We start from the raw sequence: 23,416 nt of genomic DNA, 5'->3' as shown, positions 1-23,416 counted from the left end.
GCGGGTAATGGTGAGCCGGAGAGACGGCCGCCGGCTCGCGCTCGTTAGGCTGAAGCAACTCTCCGGAGACTCGTTTGGGTTGGAGGGTTAGTTTGCTGTTGGATCAGGCGTCGATCTCTGCCTGCCTTTTGTTTTGTTTTCCTCTCATAGGACGCGGTGGATTATTTGTCCGATTTGTGCTTCCTTTGGTACCATCTAGCTCCTTTTGCTACTTCCCTCTCTTCTCTTTGCACTATTTACTATGGAGATTGTTATTCTACGAGCCCTGGCCAGAAAAAGTCCCCCCATTACGCGCCCTTTATGCCGCCGCGCTATTGATGGTTTTCCTAATGGCTGCCGATGGGCGCAGGGAGCCGTTGGCACCGGGCCCTGGAGTGCTGCGTTCTTTTAATAAATCACAATCAGTCCTGTGCCGTTACATCAATACTTTTGGTCAATTACTGTGAAGGTCAGGTGGTGCAGCTACGCACCAGAGCCCGTGGTATGCGGGCATTGGAGAAACATCTGGTGCCGAAAAAAAAAAGAACAAGTAAAAAGTGAAGGGAAAAAAATAAAAAATACACCGGCACACCTGCGTGCCTTCAGGCGCTCTAAAATAAGAGATGTTTGTTCCCTAATTCCCCAAATACGACAGCACAACGTGTGATGCAGCAACGCCGCTGCCTGTGAGTACAGATGGGGGAAGGGAGCGGGCGCACACAATGCTTTCTCCAGCTGTGAGATTGAAATCCCGGGAACACAAAGACAATACGCGGGCGATGATTACGACCTTTTGTTGCCTGGCTGCTCGCGTGCCATAAAAGCGTATTCCCCAAAGTTTCCATTCAATAAAGAGTCTGAAAATGAAAATATTATTTTCTCACGAGCTGATGGGAATTGTTGTTTCCTCACGGCGGGCGTCTAATATCTTCTGACACGGCGTGACCCGCCTGAATGCAATTTGTGTCTTAATATCCAGCTTACAGCGGCCTCGGCCTCTGGAGAAAAGAGGTGTTAGGTGATTTTCCGTTTTCCATCTCTGCTTTGTCTGCGGTTCTCTCTCTCTCTTGCTCACAACATCTCCTCCTCCCCGTCATTTGCTCTTTCTTGTTGTATCACCGGCCTTCCAGGGAGAATTTCTTCCACCAGACAATCGCTTTTGTGCCCTTGTCTGTCACCTGGTGTCAAGACGTCGACGGATCCGCAGGCAGGCAGACAGGCGACTGACTACCTGTTTCATCCATACGTTTCTGTCCGGGTGCCTTGAGACTCAGGTGTTCAACACGCCAGCCTGCTTTGAAGCAAATGAACACCTAGCAAGACGGCCACAAATGAAGTAAACTGGCAGATGTCTGAGGTTTTTTTTTTTTGCCTCTCCTCATCACTCATCGCAGCTTCTTCTTTATTCTTTTTCTCCCCCTTCATTGAGCTCGGGCCCACCGAGCATCCAGACCGCTGCGGTGTTTATTTGGGTCAGGAATCATCTTTCATGTATATGACACCTGGACAAAGTCGACGGACAGAGAGGGTAGACGAGGGCAGATGATGGAGAACGCCAACTCCACGGCCTCTGGGGAGCCGCACTACTCTCCCCTCCTTCCCCTCTCATACCTTCTTTTTATTGCATTGTAATAGGCTGACTAATGTACCATGGAAATTCACTCTGGATGCAGGAGACGAGGGGAGTTTAAAAAATAAAAAAATAAAAAAAATGGAAGGAGGCTGGGGCTGAAAAATTGTGACGTGCACGTTTTCTGAACCCGGAAGCCTCGGGTGACAATCGGCTGACGCAGCCGGTCCGTCGGAGGCAAATGGAAACGCTGTTCAGAGGGAAGAGGTGTCGCTGTTCTCCCCGGGGCTCGCCCCCTTTTCCCTATTCTGTCTTCCTCCCCTTTTAAGCCTGCATCAGCAGCCTTTGTGTCGGCGGTTCATTCCAACGATGCTCACCTACCGCGAGTCCCACTCACCTCCGTCCCCCGACTCCCCCCTCCCTCCCCCTGCGCTCCTCGTCCCTCGTATAAGCAGCTCATTTTCTGCAGCACCACTGCTCTAATGGACGCCCTTAGGCTAGAGGCTCCCCAGCCAAGGGACATCCATCTTTCTGCGTGTCACCCTCCCGCCCGCGAAAAAAAAAAAAATCTTTGATGTGCACTCCAATTTTTCTTCAGTAAATCAAATCTTCCTTCCTTCAGAAAGACGAATGCTTTAGGGTTGGAGTGTTATAGAGAAAATCAATGCCGGCAAAATTGAAACAGTATGCCCCCGTATTGATCGGCCTTGTGGGATCGAAAAAGAACAGCTTTGTAACAGTTCTGCTGGACAGTTATCTGACCTGTAATGGACAAACTATTGATATTAGCATTACTATTTTATCTTGTGCTGTGTCATTTTAGCAGCACACTATTGAGGGAAAGAAGCCGGAGCAGAACGTTCACTGTTGGAAAAGGCTTTTGCTTTTCATCCGGTAATGACACGGAAGACACACAATGGACCGAGGAGGTTTTCTTTTTAGTGAAGAAGAAAATGTTCACAATGGACACAATGTCCACATCAGATAAACACGGATGCATGAGTAGAGGAAATACTTAATAGACGTAATAATCAATAGAATTAGTTATTGTATAACTATTGCTATCTTTACGAATTCATACCTGGAATGTTCTTCTTACAATTATTTGAATTTATTTGAACAATATTCCTTCGCCCAGTGCAATATCTTAAAATTGCTCTTTCTGTCCCACCAACAATCTGAAGTGGTTAATAAGCAGTGACAAAAAACGAAAAGTCGGTATGAACACTAGTGTTTGGTATTTACGCTTGAAAGTGACAAACAAATTATAACTGTAATCCCTTATTACATAATTATAACAATATTAGTACTACCTATAGTGTATCTGGTGTCCTCATACTACTTAGTGTTTGTTCTACATGCTATATTTTATTATTTTGTGCTTTTGTTCCTGTTAGATGCTTAACTACATTTCATTGTCTCAGTACTAAAGTGCAATGACATTAGTTTATCTAGTCTGGTTTATTAAAATAATTAATTGATACCTTTTGGTTTAAGGGCCCCTAAAGATTTTGTTTCAAATTTAAGGTGTTTCTCTTTGAAATGAATTATTCCCAACTAAATAATCCTAGTCAGTTATTCTGGCTGTTCTGCTTGGTCAAAACTGTTTGTTATTCGGTCTGGCTTTGTTGACGGTGACATCTCCATGGCAACGTAATACATTTTGCCCAAATTTCGCATTTGTTGCTCTGAAATATATGTACCAAGGCTTCCTCCAAACAAGTACTTCAAATAACTATTAACATATTTATTTTACCGATTCAAAGGTTTTATGTCCTTTTATTAACTAATCCGTCAATAAACCATATAATTGCAGCCCCACTTCTTCTGCTTCGTTGAGCCTCCTCCTGGGCTGCGACTGCGTCATGCTCCCAAGGAATCAATTCATTCTGCTCTGAACATGCGCCGTTGTGCTCCCTACAGTCGGGACATTGCATTTTCCTTTTTTAAAAATAAATGATCGCATGAGAAACCCGCGGCAGCACGATTCATCTCCTACTCGTGTGCTTTTTATTCCACACTTAAATCACAATTATGATACATAATACTGAAATGTAATGCATGCGTTAAAGCGAAGGTCTGCTCAACGTCGGCGCTGCGTGGCGTGCGTGTCCGCTGGACACCTGGTGCATTATGGCCGCGCCGACAGTGTGCACGCACAGCTGAAAAGAGAAATGGGACTCCGGCACGTCAGTGGAGATTATGATCGTAGGAAACAAGAACATAACTGTTTAGAGTGCACCGACTCTCGGAAATGCGCGACACGTGAGGAGCAGGAAGACGGGCGGATGGAAGAAGGATAGGAATGTTTGTTACTGAAGCATCAAAAGTTAAGATGGAGACACAGACAAGAAGGACCTTTTTTTTTTCCACATCCTTTCGCTGTCGTGTACACTAAACCGCGCCGGTGAGCGATGGCACAAATGTGTACGTAGAAGGTTGGGAGCGTGTCTTGTTGGCTCGATGGAAAACTCTGCAGCTGCTCACTTATCTGACCGTCTCATTTCCCTTTTGTTGTATTTGCAAACAGAATAAACACTGTTGGATCGCCGACCTTTACAGATTTACACACCAGATTATCTAATTGGTTCACTTCCACACACCGATCACTCTTCCACTTTGACTCCTTCGAACACATCGATACTGTTAAATATTTCACCAAAATAAAGTTTAGCTAAATGAAGAAATGAGCCCTTCACATTCAAACAGTCCCCAAGTTTGTCCGGACCATTTATAATCAATAATAGCTTTTGGTTTGTTGTAAATGCTTCCCATCCAAACACAAACATGCACTGAGCAGTGGCAGCTGCAGCGGCCCTCGGCACCCGTCTCCTCCAGGCGGAGACGCTCGTTTCCTCTGGTCCAAGCCCGCCACCACTTCAGAACCAATTAGCCGCCGGCTCGAGTTGCGTTCAGCCGTCTGCCTTGTTACGGGCGTAAACATGCCGCATAAACACACTGCGGTCGCGCGCATCTTTTGCATCGAGTACAGGGAGCTCCGACCGTAAAGCCCTTAAACGGGCTCGACGCGAAAACCACTTACACCTCGTTAATCACGCACAGCGACGTGTGTCTGGGACAGAAAAAGGGGACAAAAAGGACGTTCCCCGAGTCTCTGGGGGAGGGGGGGGGCTGTTCCAGTTTGACAGACTTGCGTTCCATCAGTTACATAAAATAACGTGCCACGGAGGCCCTACCGTGCAGTCGGGCTCGTGGATATGGAATAGAATACAGCCGTAATGATAACATTTACCTCCTCTGTATACACAGTACAGTAACAAAGTGTCACGGTGGAACACATTAACAGCCGATGATGTCCACATGTTCGCACGGTTTAAGTGTTGCAGGTCACAGGGAAATTTAGAGCCGATAAGAGAAAGAAAAAAAAGCCGAGTGGTTGGGTTGAAACTGGTGTTTTTTTAAATTTGCGTTGAAATAAGTGAACGTTTTTTTTCCAGTTAAGTCCGCGAGTGTCTGCCTCGTTCCTCTCACGGCCATACGGGGAATCTCTTCAAAACCTCCAGCACAAACGTCGAGGATGAATTGATTAAAATGTGGCGGTCAAAGGTCACTGTGACCTCCCAAAAGAACGAATGATCACAACTCAAGAATTGACAAGCTGATAATGAAAATGTCTTATTATTTTCTTATGGGATGTAATTGTGAAGCGTTGGTATTTTAGACCGACATGCGTGTGAACTATACAAGCAGGGGGGCGGTAATTGTAGTTAGATTTATTTTTGGCTCCATTGATTTTCCAAATATGTTCATTGTGAACAGTCATTTATAACAGTGAATTATTTCATCATGGAGCGTGTCCTCTCCGTCTGCGGTTAAGGTACCCGGTCTCAATAGGACACTTTGCTCTTGTGTGGATCAGGAAGGAGGGGAGAAGGTTTTTCCCTTTGACCAATTCACAAAAACCTCTTTACATCCTTCCATAGACCTGCTTCTTCGTTTTACCGGCGTCCGCATCGTTCGACGTCTCCCCAGCAGCTCGGAACGGGAACGGAATCCTTGTTACGAAGCACGGGAGAGCGCCGCCATCCCTGAAAGGCCAATTACAGCATCCCAGCTCGCTGCTCACAGGCCCACTGTGACTGTAGCAACTCTCAGATTTATGAGTTCCATATACCCTAAAGAAGTATATGGCCTCGGTGGAGCAAGGTCATGATAAAAGGTGCTGATCAATATCTGAATGAAAAGCCATTTGGGAAGTTTTTAGGGCTTTTTTCCCCCCTTCTTCTCGCCTTTCTCCCTGAATGCAATATCTGCAGAGTATCGATTGTCCAGGGCCAGTAGTTAGTCAAAGGCTATCTCCTTTGACTAACCCCTTTGCAGCGTGTCAGCCCCCCTCTCCTCCTCCTGGTGATAGATTGGTATTCTTCCAGCTGCTGTAATTATACCCGGTACCAGAAGGTCATCTATTTTTCTACTTTCACCATTTGCCAAAAAAGAAATGGCCTTTTATCTTTAGAAGCCAGTTCTTTCTTTTGCCAACTAACGCAGGGGGAAAAAAAAGGCCACATAAAATATCAACATGCGCAGCGAAGAGAGCAGAAGACGCCGGATAATCCTTTCCTTATAGATCTTCAGCTGTAGATTTATCAAGATCGGCAGGACCCGTAGCGGGTCAGACCAGGCCAGTTTAATGTGTAAGTTCTGTGATGTTTGGGAAATAACGTTGCTGATGGGTGCTAGAACCGTGTTGTGTACAGTTTGTAAAGAAACACTCACTAGAGGAATGGACGATTAAAGCTTTACAAAGTCAATGAAATGATCCGCATTTTAGAACAAACTGAGATCGGGCTCATATTCAGACTGAGGGAGAGAACAATGTCTGATGGTCATGGGGCAATGTTATATGTACAAAAAAAACACACAATACCAACAACATAATAAATCACTGAAAGAAATGTATTATTTAAAATTCCAGACGGAGACTTTGCGCTTGTGTTTTTTTCTCCTTTGGATCATTTTCTCGAATGAAGAGATAAGTACACGGCCATTATAGTTAGTCAGACCTCTGTTTATATGATCGTCTCAATCACCTTGCAAAGGAATTGCTGCACTTGAGACACACACACACACAACCCCCCACCACCCCCCAGACTGCGATGTAAGTGCGGTATAATGGGCTCAGCCGTGTGATGGAGAGGGGAGGAGGTGCTCATGAATAGCAGACATGCTCGCTAGATGAGCTTGTCGAGCCTCGCAGTCCCGAAGCAGGACTCCCAACAGACTAGTGAGGAGTTCAATAAAGTACAACAAAAATCTGTTGGATTTTGACAATTCTCCTTGTAGTTTAATCCCAGCTGGAATGTGTTGCTCCTGAAGCGAGTTGAAAATGGTATATTTCAAAACAAGTGTAACTGTTCGGCATGTGAGGTGATGAAGGTTAAACATGGGCTAATGTGTGTCGTTAGATTTAAGCCCCCCCCCCCCCTCCCAAAGTCCTCCTCCTCCTCCCAATCTCTGCTGACCTTGAGCTTCTCCACTATGTTTTTCTTTTGCCGTGTGTTGGAGACGTCTGATGTGTGTGTGTGTGTGTGTGCTGATTTGTCACAGCATTCAAGTTCAGGTCTGAAAGCTAGAGGTCAGATGATTATTACAATGGGCCAGTAATGGCAGAATTATGCAACGCTGGTCCAGTGGACGCCCTCATTACCTCGCAGCACTGGTGATAAATGGCCTTAAATGCATGTTGTCAAAATCACAGGAAATGTGACCCTTTATCAAAAATACAGATGGTACCACTTGAGCGGTGTAGCATGGAGCGTCTGTATACACTATTTATTATGTAGTGATGCTTAGATAATTAAGACAATCCTGGAAGCTATTTTAACATTCAACTTTGAAATCATCTGCAACAGTTTTTTTTCATTCAAGTGGAAAAAGCTTAATTTCTTTACTGCATATTACACATTCTGGTCTTTGGTCAATATTTGCTAACTTACCAAACACAATGCTTTCTCTTTTACCTCCCATGAAATCTGATATAATTAGTGTGTAATCGTCTGGCTTTTTGTTGGAGATTTTACACTGAGTGTAATTGCTGCTAATTGGAAGCTGCACACTAAGCTGGTGGTAATTAGGGCTCGATTTGCATTATTCCATTTGGCTGCACTGCATTCTGGGGAGTCTGAAGCCTTCCGCCTGCCACCCATGGGAGTGCTTTGATCCTCGCAAGCCGGAGAAGTTGCAGAGACGCCGCATCAGTCGCTCTCTGCTCTTCCCCAGATCGCTTTTTGAAAGCTCTTGGATAAATTGGAGTTAATTGGGAGGAGTGGTAGGTGCCTGTGCTTTCGCAGTAATGTGTGTGTGTGTGTGTGTGTGTGTGTGTGTGTGTGTGTGTTTGGAACAAATACAGTGAGATGGGTGGGAAATGAAGGCGAGGGATGTAAATGTAGAGGGACTTTGTTTCACAGTTCCTCAGTTGGTATGTTTGTTCTCTTTAAGTCAGGCACATACTCTTTTACTAAATATCCTTTTACAATCCTTTTATAGTTGCTGGTCACATTATTTAAAATATCTTAATATTTCAAATAGACTGATTAGATGATTAACTCCCCGGGATTAATAGTAAGGACGAGCAAAATGACCCCTGCTGTGATAAGATGGAAACGTCTCCGGGTCTGTGACCCCGACATTACCTCCGGTAAGTGTCGTAAACAACATTAGCTGAGGTGAATTAACATACACACGCGGAGAATGTCTCGTCTAAACCTCATCGGCTGGGAAGTGGGAAGGCACGGCAGTAATGCACGTGTAGAAAATCACTTCGGCAAGACTTAATCATGTCGAACAATTTCAGCGGGAAAGGTATTTGGTCCCGTTTTCATTTTAATTTCAGTCCGGAGATTCCATCTATGTGATCGCTGCCAGCGTTTGACAAAGGGCCGGTGCTCCGGCAACCAGTCCTCAACATGACAAATCCTCAATCTGCCGCCGCGCCGCCGTTTCTTCTAAACACATGGTTTATGCAAATCAAAGCAAAATGATCTTTGGGATAGCGGCGATGTTTGAGCAATTTGAGGGCCGCCGATGGGAACTGGCATTAATATAAAGTAAGGAAGGAGAGAAATGTCCTCTGCATATGCGGGCCTCATTCACTGTACCCAAATTAATTTAGCGGGAAAGGTTATGAATGACTGTTTGTGCCCAAGTGCAGTCGCTTGTGGTGATATATGGAAGCACGTGCACGCCGCTGGCGCTGCTTGCTGGGATAAAGGTCATTTTATTATTTACATAACGGCAAATGCTTCGAAGGGGAACCTGCACCAACAAGTAATATCGTCTCTACCTCTCTGTGTTCACCGTACCTTCTTTAAAAAGGTAAATTCAAATGACACAATACAAAATGGCCAAAAGGATGCCCAAAAATAAACATGCGATCCATGACGATGGCGCCAGTCGTTTGTCCTCGCCAGCTAACAAACAAATATTAATAGCAGCGCTATGAAAGGACCTGCAGAGAGGATCTATTACCATGTTTGAGTGGTGTGATAACGTGATGATTAATAGTGGTGACTTGAAAGTGGATTGGGATTGTTTATTTAGGGGTTTCTTAAATTGCCGGATTAGTATTTTTTTTAGGACAAATTCAGTAATGCGGTATTTCAGTGCAGCAGTTTACTATAATAGTCAACAAAGGAAAGAAAATGTATCTATTGACAGACTCTTGTTTAAGATGAATGTATAACACGGAAAGGTATTTATTTGCAATGCTTGTATTTAATAGTAACCATAGCATTCTATTAGTATTATATGAAAAATCATACCGCTTTTCTAAATGCTCCTTTTTCCAAATGAGCGTTGTACTAATCCTGAACCAGCTCTCATACCGAACACCTCTCACATCTGTTTGTGTCTCTGGTTGCCTGCTCAGTTCAATGTAAATAGACATGTGTAGTAGCGCAATTAAAATCTCAAAAGAGCCCCCCCAGAAAAGCATCTCCTTGCTTTATTGAATTGGCGGCGTAACTGTTTTCTTACCTGATTCGGGGGAAAACGCTGCAGGGCCACGTGGATGGATTACTATTTACTACCTCACATAAAACTCCTCCGTCCTCTGTTTCATCAGTAGCCAACGGGATCCACGTCACAACGACTCTGTAATACACACAAACTCAGCGCTCGCAGTGGTGTGTATTAGACGCTGTCTGTCAGATCCCCCCTTTAATCATCATACGACAGCCACCTTTTCATGACCAAACTAATCACTAATTACAAAAGTGTTCGGCGTGAGCCGCGCCACCACGCTGGCCCTTTTGTTATTATAATTGTTATTTTGAAGAAGGGTGCTCCAGTAAATTCTGCCAAGGATGCCCCGGGAGGATGGATGAGCTCTGAATAATTTATCATGTTTGTGGAAACCTGCTCGGCGTGCTGTGTGTGTGTGGGGGGGGGGGGGGTGGAGGGGGGGCTCTGTTCTTGTTACGGCGAGCGCTCCTCGTCGTCGGCGATTGATGACGAGGTATCTTTCATCTTTGCGTGTCCACCTCTTCTAGCACCCCGTCATTAGGGCTCCTATTGTCGCCCGTTCATCGTGCGCCGGGTGAATATGACTGGCAGAGGTTTGTCCCCCCCCTCCCCGTCCTCCCCGTCCTCCCCACCCACCCAGCGCTTTGACTAATTACTCCAGCCAATGCTTCCCCTCCTGATGGATTAATGTGTATTGTGTGAATCAGACCCCCCCCCCCCCCTCCTCTTCCATGAGAGGCGAGTGCGTTCTGATTCGGAGCCGTGCACAACCGTGATAATTATTTTCGTAGATGAATACCGCCGCAGGCAGGATGATGAAGTGGCCACTCGCGTTCGGAGGCTATCACACGCAAACACGGAGCGGCGTCTTTGTCACTGGTGAGAAATCTGGTGTCGCGCAGACCTGCATCCCCAGCGTCTTTCCAACTTGCATCTTGCACACACACACACACACACACACACACACACACATTCGCTGCTCTGAATATACAGAATCTGCATTCCCATCTATGCTTCCCAAAACCGTCCCCATATCTTTGCCTCGCCGGTTTGTTTCTATGCACCGAGTTTACATCCCGACTCGAGATGATAAGAGCAGCAGCAACCCGCAGCTCGTCATAGCGCTTTTTGAGACGGGCATATATTACTTCTGTCCAGATAAATCAAATAATCAATGGTTTTCATTAGCCATGGGCATGCCAGGTTTTAAAGGACCCGCTTGGAAATTGTATTTATTTTCTTGCGTAAAGCTCCTTTCCCCTTTTTAGAGGCCCCTGTGTGATCATTGGTGCTGGGCTGAAGATTTGTGAGGAGCCCCCCGGCCAGAGCTGCGTTCAAGAGTAGATCACATAGAGTATGGAGGGGTTCTCCCGTCATAGTTTATGCTACTGAAACCATAAACTGTGTCTTTTACACCTTCACATGATACACTGCAGCTAGTTATTAAAAACCAGGTCATGGTTTGCTTTTTATTACTCAAACATTTTAAATCAATTAAATCTTGGTTATTTTTGTGCCTTTTTTAAATTTGACTTTTAATATGAAATAAAGGGTTACGCTGAAGAATTTAAAACCATTTTGCACTGACATTTAGGTGCATATCAGTCATCTACTATATGATTCATGGGAGCTTTTCGTGCAGCCAAGCAGAATTAAAGATTTCCAGTATTTTATGAAACGGTGGCAAACTGTAATAGTGTATTTTAGAAATATTTGCGATAAACAAATGCCACCAAAATTAACTCCTGGACAAACCTGGCCCAGGATTCTCCTCACGAGAAGGTTCAGCACCAGTAAAACGGCTATTTGGCTCGAGTCAGGGTTTAGTCTCACGAAGGACCCAAGTGCATGTTGTTCTTTCCTCCCAACTGAGTTGTTAATCATTAACGCATGAGCTGTTTTTACAGTTTAAAAGAGTGGACGTTTGTGCCGCCTGATGCCACATAAACATCTTGTTTTTGCTCCAAAAGGGTTTGTTGAATTTCCAAAAAAGAACACGTTGCTCATGTAATGACAGAAATTATTTTTATTACACCTCGCGGTGCCTCCGGGCCTCTTTCAATGAATACTTCAGACTGTGTTTTAATTAAACCTCCTTCAAAAATAGAAGCGATCTTTCATTTCAGACAGGTACTCGTTGTACATGTACAATGCGATGTGGCAATGACTCTTTGAAAGTCAACACGGATCAGACTGATTTACAGACCGTTAAAGTGAGAGGAAGACCGGAAAGGGAAATGGGTGCTGTAGACATTGATTAATATTGGTAATGCCTTCTACCCCCCCCTCCTCTGTTTATAATGGCCTTCTCCTTATCCCGCTAGCCAGGAGACCTGACAAGAGGTGTCCTGCTGAGCTTGAAATGAGCCTGGAATGGAGGCATGTGCCAAAGGAGTGTGTGGAAAATGATCACGCTGGCATCGGCTCCTTGCACAGTGATGCACTCGGTGCTCAATTCACCTCCAGAGAGGAGGGAAAATAAATGAAAAGGGAAGCACCCAATTCTCGAGATTGAAGATACTGTCATTGTCGACTCCCTCCATTGATTTGGGCCGCAAGCTTTTGTCTCAATGAATGTTTTTTTATTTATTTTATTTTTTTCCAGAGTTATTCTGGAGCTTAAAAATAAATGAATAAAGAAACGGCAAAAACACAATGCTGTCTTTATGTGCGCTTTGCTCGGACCGAGCGCTAATGCCGGGCTGCTACACCACGCTGGCTGGTAATTGCTAACACATGTGCTACCTCTGTCTCGTTGCAGCCGGCCGAGGGAGTTCTGGCGCCTGGACTACTGGGAGGACGATTTAAGGCGGCGACGCCGCTTCATCAGGAACCCCTTCGGATCCACTCACTCAGAGGCCACGCTCAAAGGCGCCGCCGAGCACGGTCAGTCCCGTCCACCCAGACGCCTCCTGTCGGTGGCGCACACTTGGTGTTCGCATCAGCTACAGGGGTGATAGAAATGAGTCTTCCCTTTGGATTTAGTGTAAAACAAGATGGTAAAATAGATCTCAACGGTCATTTCTCACACTCATAATCAACTGTGTTTCTGTAGCATGCCTTGCTCAGGAATTACCTTTTGAGTGAAGTGGCTGTGACTTAAATGAAATTCTTTTTCTATTCCTTTTTCTTTGCTGCATAACAGTGGCTTATATCAGTGGTAAGTAGCTTTCATGCTCCTATGTTTTTACGTTTGACTGAGGGATGATATGGGGATTTATGCCTTTTCATGCGTTCCTTTACAGCGTAGTTTGTTAGATCGCAGGTAAAAATATCAGAATAGTCCCAATTAAATGTGTATGATTATGACAAATTCATTGGTTGAGAGTGATATATTGAATTGGTCCTCCAGTTCAAATGTTACTCTAGTAAACACAAAGAAAGTGATATGGAGCAAAGCTTTGTCACTACTCTGCTTTTACCCAAAGTACAAAGTTCTCCTTTAAACCAACAGCACTGATTACTTTTCCCTCTAGTATTTAAATAAAGCCCATGTATTTGTCATTGTTTCTGTGCTCCTCCCTGTAAAGACGGGTGCCTTTTAAAAAAAATCAGAACCACAGTTCTGAATGACACGTGTCTGCGCGTTGGCATCAGGAGTCTCCTTCAGAGTGCTCCCTCATTTCTCCAGAGGAGTCCAGCAACCGGGGGGGGGGGATACAGCCATCGTCACGCTGGACCCCGATCAATTACTCTCCCCGGTAAATGGCCGTTTATGGACCAAAAACGTCCTCAATGTGTCACCTGCAATAGTCCCCTTTTTAAACGTGACGCCGTTCCCAAAGACAAATGGCAGGTGTGACAGGAGTCAATATGAATGTGATCTAAAGGCTTCTGGCCGGCGGTAATGGCCGAGGCCAGCTGGGAGCCGCGAGCCTCTGATTTTGACTTTTGTCTCCTTGATTCGGCCCCGTTCTCCCTTCTGCTAGTTCATGACGGAGAACAGACTCCTCATGCCCCCCTATGCTCTCCCGTTGACTTCTTTTAGCCGATTAGAACCGTTGATGTTGAGCCATTCCGGTATTTAGTCTGGTGTGTTGCATTTTTATTCTGTTTCAGATCGCGTGCTGGGTTTGCTCGTCACTCGGGTGGTCGAAAGACAAATTCCTCAAAAAAACCCATTTGCTTTTGAAGCCAAAGTCTGTGTAAAAATAGCCAGCAGCTGGTTGTGGCAAGGGTACGGAACCTCGGGAGAGAGCGCGCTGCCCCGCAGAAGTACGGGGATATATCATTAAAATAACTCTTTGACACGGACGCCCGCCGGCATCCATTTTCTGATGTAACCTTTCGTCTTGTTTCTAGTCGACCCGACATTTGTTGAGGAAGTGCAGCTCAAGATGAGAACGCAGGGCTGACTTTTCAAACAGAGCACAAAGGTCATATCTGGCTGTAATTATATTCATCAGATGCAGAGGGGCAAAGGCAGTCCTTCCCCCAAAGAAAATATTTAGTATGAGATCAAGCCTGAATTTAGCCTAATTTTCTTGCTACTTGTGGCTGCACTTTTCAAATCTCACGCGTGATCACAGAATTGGATGCGATGGAAAATACTTGCCATTTTTTACTGAGTGTTTTTTTTTTTCTTCTTTTTTAAAAAGAGTCTTTGCACTTGAACATGGAGAAATGTGCATTTCTGTGTTGAGTGCCGGGACAACCGTTGTCATTCATGCAGCGCCAAGAGGATTTCCACAGGAGAGCGCGTGACTCGCCAGCGGGGCTCGAGTAGGCCGTTATGCATTTACGCCTGGAAAGAACCGTCTTTTTTCTGGGGATTGATTTGGTCTGGCCCGGGCCGGCGCACCAGAGGTGGCAGAGTAAATACCTGAAGACTAATGTCTCTGTTCTGGTAATCAATACTCGCCTCATGACCACACTGCTGGCTACGCTCCCGTTAAAAACAAATTTGTTCATTTTGACAATTTAATTGCTGTGACCATGCATGCCTTGAGTTGTATAAGCAGGTAGTTGAACCTCTCACTCGGGGAAATGGGGTCCCAGAAAAGTGTAACCTGTTTGGATTTATGCGAGTGTCTGGCCTGTGATGAGGGATGAAGTCAAAGGGCCTCGGCTTCTTTTGTCAATGTGGCACGTTTACTATTTACATGAATTCTGTGTTGTTGATCTTTTAAAATTCTTATTTGATTTCAAAGACATTTTGATAAGGTGAATCAAGGCAAACCTGGGTTTGTTGTTTGCCCCCCCCCCCCACCTTCTTTCCCTTTCTATTATTATTTAAAGCACTATTTATTCTACATTACACTTGTATATTATGCTTTTCAATCCAGCTGTTAAAAGCTGGTACTCCAAAGTTTACCATCATCACTCCCTTAATACGCGCACACACACACTTACAACCCAACCACAACCTCAGAGTTGTCAAATTAAAAGAAGAAAAAAATAAACACCGTCCATTTTAGGCACAGAGGGAGAGAAGTTAGCGCAAAGCTTGTCACTTATCTGCACGTTTCCTTTATGTGTGACGTGACTGGTCAGAATCGCGTTCCTTGCTACACGGGCTGACTGCTTCTAGTATTTTTGTAGCACTAGTGTGCATTATACTGAGGAGCTATTAATATCTTGTGCTTGAGGGGGATAGCGGGAGCATGGATCAGCCCAGCTGGTTGCATCAGACTGTGTGTGTGTTGCTCGTCAGTACTCTGGGTGGAGAACTGCCGGGCACGTTGCCGGTGAAATGCATAAAAAGTTGAGCTCCATCTCTGTATTTTAATCCCGCGATAAGTCCCCTGTCCACTTGCTCGGTGTGAATACACTGGCATGTGGTACGTATTAGGGGAGCTGGTAGTAATTTCAGTGCTGCTAACTAAAGAATCCTCCTGGGAGGCTTAATTACAGGAAGACCGTTCTAAATATCAGCAAGCTGCACATTTTCCACAAAGAGATTTTTTTTTTTTTTTTTTTGTCCCCGGCTCCTCTAGCAGTTTCAAACTCCGTAGCCACATGACGTGGCCGTCCGTTTTTTAGGAAGTGCAATTGCTCTCCTGTATGGTGATCAAGACAATAAGTCCACAAAGTCTGTTTAAACAAACTTTTACCGGAATGCCGGATTAGAACACATGCACAGAAGCACGTATTGACAGCGATGTTTAGAGAGAGGGAGGACGTGCCAGCCCGTCTTCGTGCCGTCGTGGACTCGCGTCTGCGGATCCTCAGCATGCGCCACTGGGGAATGCGGGGCTCTGTAAATGTTTGCAGATTAACATTTTTCTTAAACAATCCGTTCGGAACCTCAAGTCACGTCGAGTTGAGATCAAAACGGGCAGCGTGTGATGCCCTGGGCTGGTTTTAAGACGCGCTGGAACGCTCTTTGTGTGCAATGGTGTTTTGTTTTGATTCATTGGAGGGGGTTTGCATCACGTCGGCCTTTTTCGGGGTCGGCCCGTGTTGCTCGTTGTTTTTTCCGCTCTGTCTGAATTGCCTCCTCACTGCTGAATGTAGGTTAAACAGCGGTGCTTAGGGGAGGCTAGACTTCACTAATAAGAACGCTGACCCTTTTTTGAAAATCTTTTGAAAAGCAACAAAATAGGTTGCTCAGGTCACTAAATTCATAAAATAACTCATTGGTCGCGAATCAATTGTTTTTAGTGAAAGGATATAATTCTGAAAACGCAGATTAGCTTCAAAATTTGTATTTGACGTGAGGATGTTACGCTGTAACCGATTTTGAACGGACATCCTTCTCTTTATTTACCACACCACCACCGTTAAACTGACGGCTCATATTGGAGCACATCCACTTTTTATTAGTAAATCTAAATATACATTTTCTGCCGCCATGGTTTATTTTGTAATGTTCGCTGTGATTTGCTGCTTTTCCCAGAGAAAAGTTAAGTCAGTTAAAAATCTAATTCGACCATTAAAACTTTTGGAAGCCATCAAACTGCTCACTTTTACAAAGTTAACAATGTTTGTTTTGTCCTGTTAACGCTATATGCTTAACACTGCAATGGACATGTGATGTATTGAAGCCCCCCTTTCCCCCCCCAGCGTCCGAGGAGGATGTTCTCAAAGGCAAGCAGTCCATCAGGGGCCAAGCTCTGGGAAATCAAAACTCCGAGAGTGAGACATTGCTCGACGGAGACGATGACACTGTGTCGTCCTTAGAGGAGAAGGACCTCGACAACTTAACAGGTAAAGAAACATCTCGCTGTCTTCACCTCTCGCCGCTTTGCCCCACGGCCCAAACGAAATAAAGAAACGTGCCCCCGTTGTCACTTTCATGGAGCTCTGAACCTTTCATGTGCAGTTCCACTGTTGAGAATAGTGAGTTATTCATGCAATTTGTCTTGTCCACCAGGATCTACTATTTTGACCATATGATGTTATAGTTTTGCTTTAATTTCACAGTGTCTTGTTTTAGATGAGAATCCAAAAAAATCAAAATAAAAAAGCCTTACCGAACACAACACCTCTGGATGCCTCTCACTATTGCACCACCAGAGTACTGTGAAAGCACAGTGTGCTCAGTCTTCTGTCTGCTTCACAAACACACAAGAGCAGCACTCTGAACATGTTTTTGTTTTTCTTCTATGGGACAACATCTGCAGCAGAGCCTAAATAAAACCTCCCCTCACGAGACGACGTCCACCTTAAATGTGTCCTTTGTTGCTTTTGATCCGTCTCATATTTAAAGATTCCTAATTAAATATAATTTAGTCCTCTAATCGGATTGCAGTGTAATCCGCATTTTTTTTTTCTGTGTGTGTGCGATGTGCTGTGACAGCCTCGACCAGACTAAGCTGCATTAATGGCGTTCAGAGTGCTATTAAAATAACGCGACTGGAGGACAACAGGATTAAATGTTGAATCCTGTCTAACAATAAAGTGATGTGTCCTGTGAGAGCTTTAGCTTCTCCGAAGCAGCTGTCTGCTTCAGGTGTGTTCGAATGTCTTTGACCGAATGGAACCAAACAAAAAAAACAAATGGTTATTTCAACGCACCGATACCATGTCAGTACCCAAGAGGGACACATATTTATATATTTCCACGCGTGCGTTTATCCCATCCGCCTGCGCGAGTGTGCGTGTGCGGGTGCTCAGGGAAATCAAGCCGGGCTCCGAGCGCCGTTTCTCCGCAGCGCACATCTGCAGATACAATGGCTCATATGCGCAAAGCCGGCCGGCGCTCCGAGCCGCATCTCCCCCGAGCCGGCCTCTCATTGTCATACGGGCATAAATTAAGATGGATGGGAGATTAAACAGAGCCCTCATTCAGCCGCCCGGAATCGATGCGTCCTGACTGACAGTCGATTTTCTGACATTCATTTCGCCACGTTGGACCCCGCTGCTCGTTTATTTCGGCGGGTTTTTGAGAGACAGGCCTGGAATATTTCGTTTGGATAGCTGTGTTTCCCACAGTGAGCAGCTCTACAGTTGTATTAGTTTATCTTGGTTTCACTGTAGACGATCAATTCCCGTAGGAAAACTGCAGGCGGTGTTTTGTCTGTAGCAGTTTGAATATAATGCAACGAACGCAGATAGTTGCAAACATCCAACATTACACACCAACGATTGTTCTCCATCAACCAGCCACGTGCAGGATTGCGGGCCCGCGCCGCGTTTCTGATGCGTTTACCTTTGCACTCCGGAGAGGAGGACATGTCGGCCTGCGCGTCTCTCTGACCGCCCCCCCATGCGTGTGTCCCCCCCCCCAGGCCCGGTGAACCTGAGCACCGGCGCCCAGCTGGTGGCTCCGGCCGCGGCGGTGAGAGGCACTCTGTCCATCACCGCCTCCGAGCTCTACTTCGAGGTGGACGAGGACGAGCCGGGCTTCAAGGCCATCGACCCAAAGGTAAGAGACCGCAGCTGCCTTGATCACGTGTGCGGCCTTTTCAAATGATCGCGTGAGTATGGTTCATATTCTAGCTCACGCGTGTGTTATTCACCTGCGTGTAAAAAGAAGATCCGAGTGATAATGTTGTCAATACGACACGTTGAGTGTCAGTGCGTCTGAAGTTACAATGTGACCATTTTAAATAAAATGGGGAGGAACTGTATTTGGAATATTTGTGTTTTTTCCACATTACTATTTACTGATGAAAATTTAACCTAATATTTGTAATGTTACGTTGGGACAGGAGATACTTAACAGACGGTCGAACTGTATCCGTGGGTAAAACATAACACGTGGATCAGGTTGTCCCATTAGTTATTATAGGCTTTGGAAAAAATAATCAGCTTTTTAAAAAAAAAGACACGCAAAAAGGGCCCTGGTTAATAAACAGTCTTTTTTTTTAAACACGGTAAAATTTGGACTAACATCGATAATCCTGCACGGTGTTGGCCATGGGAAACTGCTGACCCACAGGTAGTTGTTTGTGTTCTGTTTAACGCATGATCGGATTGGTTTTTAGACATGTGTAGTTCCCGATTGAAATATATTTATTTTAATAACATCGGCATTCATTGGAATTTGCTGTTTTAATTAAATGCATTAATGAAAAAAACTTTACAATAAAGGCGTTTTTCTAAAACCCACTGCATTGATCAGATGAAGGCTTCAGTTTTGCCGTGGGGCCTCTGAGACGCTCCCGGGCCTGTTTATTAACGCGAGTCCGTTGATTTACATTCATTCGAAGATCCTTTTAGAAGCTGTCACTGTAAAGAATAACGCGTGGCCTAAAGTCGGCGGTGCACATTACTTCTTTTGAATTTAGCAAACGCTTCCTTTTTCCTTTTCCCGGTGTTGATCGCAAGTCCGATGCCTCTCGTCAAAATGAATCTCTTCATCGGACAATAGCAAAAATAAAATGCAACAGATGTGCCTGTCATATCAGCTGTCAAAACACGCCAGGACACGAGGCCGAGTTGTAATTTAATTTGCAACATTTTATTAACATTTCTTTTAAGGTCACATAATGAAAAAAATTGAACTTGGCACGCTACATTTTTTCACTTAACGATTTTGTGCATATATTTAAATAAGTGTCTTCACTTTGTGAAAACATTTAAAGAGGACAACTAAAAGTCATTACATTTATCTGAAAATGTACCTTCACTTTATCTCTGCCAGTGGCCCGATTGCTCCATTTAAAAAGGGTTTTGCGTTTTCCTCGCTGCATTATTATTTCTTTCTTTTCACATTGCTTGGAGAATCAGCTGCAGAATCGTATTTGTCCTTCTCTGACGTTTTATCACCCCCCAAAATGTCTCTTCGGCTCTTTCTCGACAACCGCTTTATAGTTTGTCCAAACTCTTCGCGTTGGTGAGGATTTCCCTCGCTAGTCTCCACGTCTGCTTCGCAGCAGCCTCCAGGGCCGAGTGCGGCTTCCCCTGAAACAAGTCCAAGTTTGGCAAGAAGTAGTGGGGACATCTGCGGCACTGCAGACAGGAAATGAGCTGCAGCAGGATGCCGTTCAGTCGGTCTCCGAGGCAAGACTCGTCCCAGTCGGTCTCCCTCGGGTGCTTCTCGCACTCGTACAGCAGCAGGGTCTTCATGTGGTAGTTGTGCAGCGGCTGTCCCGGGAGCTCCAGGTGACGGTCGCGCAGAGTCTTCAGGACGGACAGGCACTTCTTCCTGCAGCCGGCCATCAGCAGCCGGTTCTCGGCCTCGCTGAACTGCAGCACCCAGGCGTCGCTCTCCGCGGAGCTCTGCTTCCCCGTCAACGAGTAGCACTCTTTGGAGAGCAGGTTGAAGCCCTCGGCCTTGACTTCCGCCACGCGGTTGGGACCCGGCCAGGGGATGTGGGGCATGGGCCACTGGGCCGCGCTCCTGGGCCAAATCCCGGTGCACTTGAACGCGGGCGTGATCTGCACCACGTACCTCTCCCTGATCCGTAGCCTGACCTCGCTGGTGTCCGCCACCATCTTCACCACGTCGCGGTAGCTGCACTTATCCACGGCCTGCGCCACCAGCGTCTGGAACCTGGAGCGGATCTTTCTGGCCGACAGGTAGCCCGAGGCGGTGATGAACTCGACCCACAGCGACATGCTCCTTTTGCGGCCGTCGCTCAGCTTCAGCACCGCGCAGCCGGGCAGGGAGCCGTCGTCCACGAAGTTGAACACCCCCATCTGGTTGAGGTAAAGCACCACCTCGAACTCATTGGGGGAGATGACCTCCATCCCCTCGTAGCGCGCGTCGATCTCGCTGAGGGAGCTGATGAAGCGCGGCTCCTGCACCTCCACCTCCTTCAGAACGTCCGACACCACTTTGCAAACCTCCCGTATGGTCTTCGCGATGGCCGCTTTGCGAGCTTGGCATCGCTCGTTGTGGTATTTGTTGAGCTGGTAGACCAGCTTCGCCTGCGTCGCGATCATGTTTGGGCAGAGGTCCGGGCCGTACACCGGGGAGTCGCAGTAAGTTGACGGATCCAACGCTGACCGGTAAAGCCCGAGGCAAACGCTTCCCCGCGCAGGAACAGTGTGTAATCAAAAAAAAAAAAAAAAAGAAGAAGAAAAAAGTTGTTTGGCTTTTTTTGTGTGTGTGTGTGCAGCGGATGGACGTCAGCGTGAGGAGGAGGAAACGGATAGGGATGCGACGGTATTCGCCCCCGCGAGATACAGTCCGAACCTCAACAGCACTTCCAGCAGATTCGCGTTTGGGCTTCTGGGTCGAGCATCCGTGTCCTGGGCCGCGCACGCTGAAGGCTACCGTCGCCCGCTGACCAGCATCTTATATTCTCTCCACTGCGTCTCCGCTCACTTTGTCGTCCACACTCAGCTGTGAGCTGGACTGGTGTAGTTTATGAATGGTTCCTTTAGCAAGAGTGAAAGGGGGTCGGGCTTCTCCCTCCTGCAATCACGTGCGGAGCTGTCAGTGCAGGCAGCCAATCGGAGTGGCGCAGAGCTGCGGTCCGCCTCGGCGGCATCGGGAGTGCGCGGAGCGGGTGTCCACAGCTCGTGAGCCGGCAACCGGGACGCAGAGACCAAACGGTCCGCGCGGGCACGTTGAAGTGCGTGCTGGTTCGGACATGCAGCAGTAAAAACGTCTTTTTCATCGTTGCTCTTTGTGCGTAATTTCGCCCGCTACGTTGTGAGGAGTATGAGTGTGCGTCAAAGTATGAGTGACAGCTGTAACTTTACACTATTCTAAGAGTCTTTTGCTGTTTGGTTTTAATCGAGCGTGTTTTTTTCTGGCGCTTTTCTCTTATTGGGAAGGCTCCATAACGGGTGTTTTTTCTTTTATTGAAAGCAAGCATTGCTTCTTCTCATCCAGTAGCACATACTTTTTCATCACGGATCTGAAAATGAATAGCGTCTATACAATTATTTAATGTGTGATTTACGTGTGTCTATTTAGACACGTTGTGCAGACATGGTCAGCTATTTGCAAATTTAATCAAAACTTGAAAAATAAAAGTCAATTCATGCCTTGTATTTTTATATTCTTCATTTAAGGTAAGTTCTAAATATCTTTCATTGAGTCATTTAGTGTATTTTGCATTGCATTAATTTAAAATACAGAATTGTGTTTTACTAATCAACTTAATATTTCCAGCTGTTGAATATTTGTTTGGCCGCTTTATTTTTTGAAGTTTCAAATAGTAATTGTCTCGTGTGCACCTGCTGCTTAGATTCAAATACCCTTGAATAGAATTATCGAATATTATAAACTGGGATGATCTCATCAATCCACCAGATGCACGTTTAAAAAAAAACTAATCAATTGATTAAATAGTTTTGAACATTTAGTGTTATTTAAAAAATTGAAAGAAATTGAAAACAAGATCCCTCGAGCGCACACACATGAGCGTGCGCGCGACAATTCGCCCGTGAGGTGTATCGCCCCGAGCCTTGTCCATGCAGAGTAATTGAACCAACGTTGTATTTGACGTCCCCTTGTCACCATGACTTGATGAAGAAGTCATTACATTCTCCCGCAGACAAGCGGCTGCGGCGCGAGACCTATTTCGCACGCGTGGAATATAAAAAAGTGACAGTCTTGTGAAATGTTTAGGCGCACGAGTGTTGCTCCCTGTTATCTTACCGCGTGTCCGCTATCCCAGTTAACGAGGTCACGTGCACAATAAAGCGTAAACAAGGAGTTTTCTATGCTGCTTTTGCGTCATGACTTCGGTTTAAAACTTGTTTTAATTGCAAGGGATTGCTTAAAAAAATATATATCAGACCTACATTATTAAACAGACATTCCAGTTAGTCTGAGGGATGTTGAATGTCTTGCTCAGAGACAGAAAGCTTGACTGAATACCTACAAACAGCTAAATTATGGAAAAATGTCTTCACATTTTCTCTCATGCTTCCTGTTGAATCTGCAAACCAGAGGCCATAAAACTCAACTGCTATTTTTGTTCAAAGTAAATACAAATAAAATATGCCTGTATGCAAACACGTCCTACAGTATCCTTGCACCGGGATATTGATTGAGCTTTGATTTCCATAAATCCATTTACTGATATATGATCTGGCCAACTATGCAAGTTAGCCACAAACATTTCAGTAAAGGCAATGATTAAGGAACCCCCCCCCCCCCCCCCCTATCATAGTTACACATCTTCTGGACTTTATCATGTAGCCTTTTTGCATGTTATGATTAAAAAATGTGTTTAAAGAACTGCTGAATATTTTACTTCATGTCAACAAATCTGCTGTAAATTCAAAACATAAAACACATTCAATATTATTTATACTGGGTTGCATCATATTTTTTATTTTATTTTTTTAAAGACCGTAACATCTAAAGAAAATGCAAAAAAAAAGCAACAGTTGACTTATTGTGACATTTTTCAATCAACAACTTAAGAACAACTTACTCATAGTTAAACTAGGATTTGGCATTTCTCCCCTCCATATCTTCAAGTAAAAACAAGAGGTATCTCACTATGTACAAGTGAGGAAAAAGATGGAACCCAAAAGGAAAAAAACGTCTGGATGTTAGATTTCTGGATGACTCTTTATTATCAAGCTCAC

General features: G+C 45.3%; 2 protein-coding genes across 9 annotated transcripts in view; one reads left to right on the top strand and one right to left on the bottom strand.

Annotated features, from left to right (window-relative positions):
- Window positions 1-23,416, top strand: part of lrba (LPS-responsive vesicle trafficking, beach and anchor containing) — a 147,404-nt gene that overhangs the window by 70,514 nt on the left and 53,474 nt on the right. For 4 of the 8 annotated variants that reach the window (XM_040187221.2, XM_078109143.1, XM_078109144.1 and 1 more), the window contains 4 exons: window positions 12,294-12,418; window positions 12,678-12,692; window positions 16,538-16,681; window positions 18,205-18,341. In XM_040187221.2, coding sequence (XP_040043155.2) covers window positions 12,294-12,418; window positions 12,678-12,692; window positions 16,538-16,681; window positions 18,205-18,341 — 421 coding nt within the window. The remainder of the gene's footprint in view (window positions 1-12,293; window positions 12,419-12,677; window positions 12,693-16,537; window positions 16,682-18,204; window positions 18,342-23,416) is intronic. The other 4 variants (XM_078109148.1, XM_078109146.1, XM_078109147.1 and 1 more) reach the window with 1 other exon arrangement.
- On the bottom strand, window positions 19,358-23,340 carry mab21l2 (mab-21-like 2). The gene has a single exon (XM_040187224.2). It carries the CDS (start codon window positions 20,804-20,806, stop codon window positions 19,727-19,729), a length of 1,080 nt encoding a protein of 359 aa, XP_040043158.1. The 5' UTR covers window positions 20,807-23,340; the 3' UTR covers window positions 19,358-19,726.

The sequence above is a fragment of the Gasterosteus aculeatus genome, chromosome 9 (assembly GCF_964276395.1).
Source record: "Gasterosteus aculeatus chromosome 9, fGasAcu3.hap1.1, whole genome shotgun sequence".
Taxonomy (NCBI): Eukaryota; Metazoa; Chordata; class Actinopteri; order Perciformes; family Gasterosteidae; genus Gasterosteus; species Gasterosteus aculeatus.
Note: the sequence above shows the minus strand (reverse complement) of the source record. Positions and strands in the feature narration are given on the sequence as shown.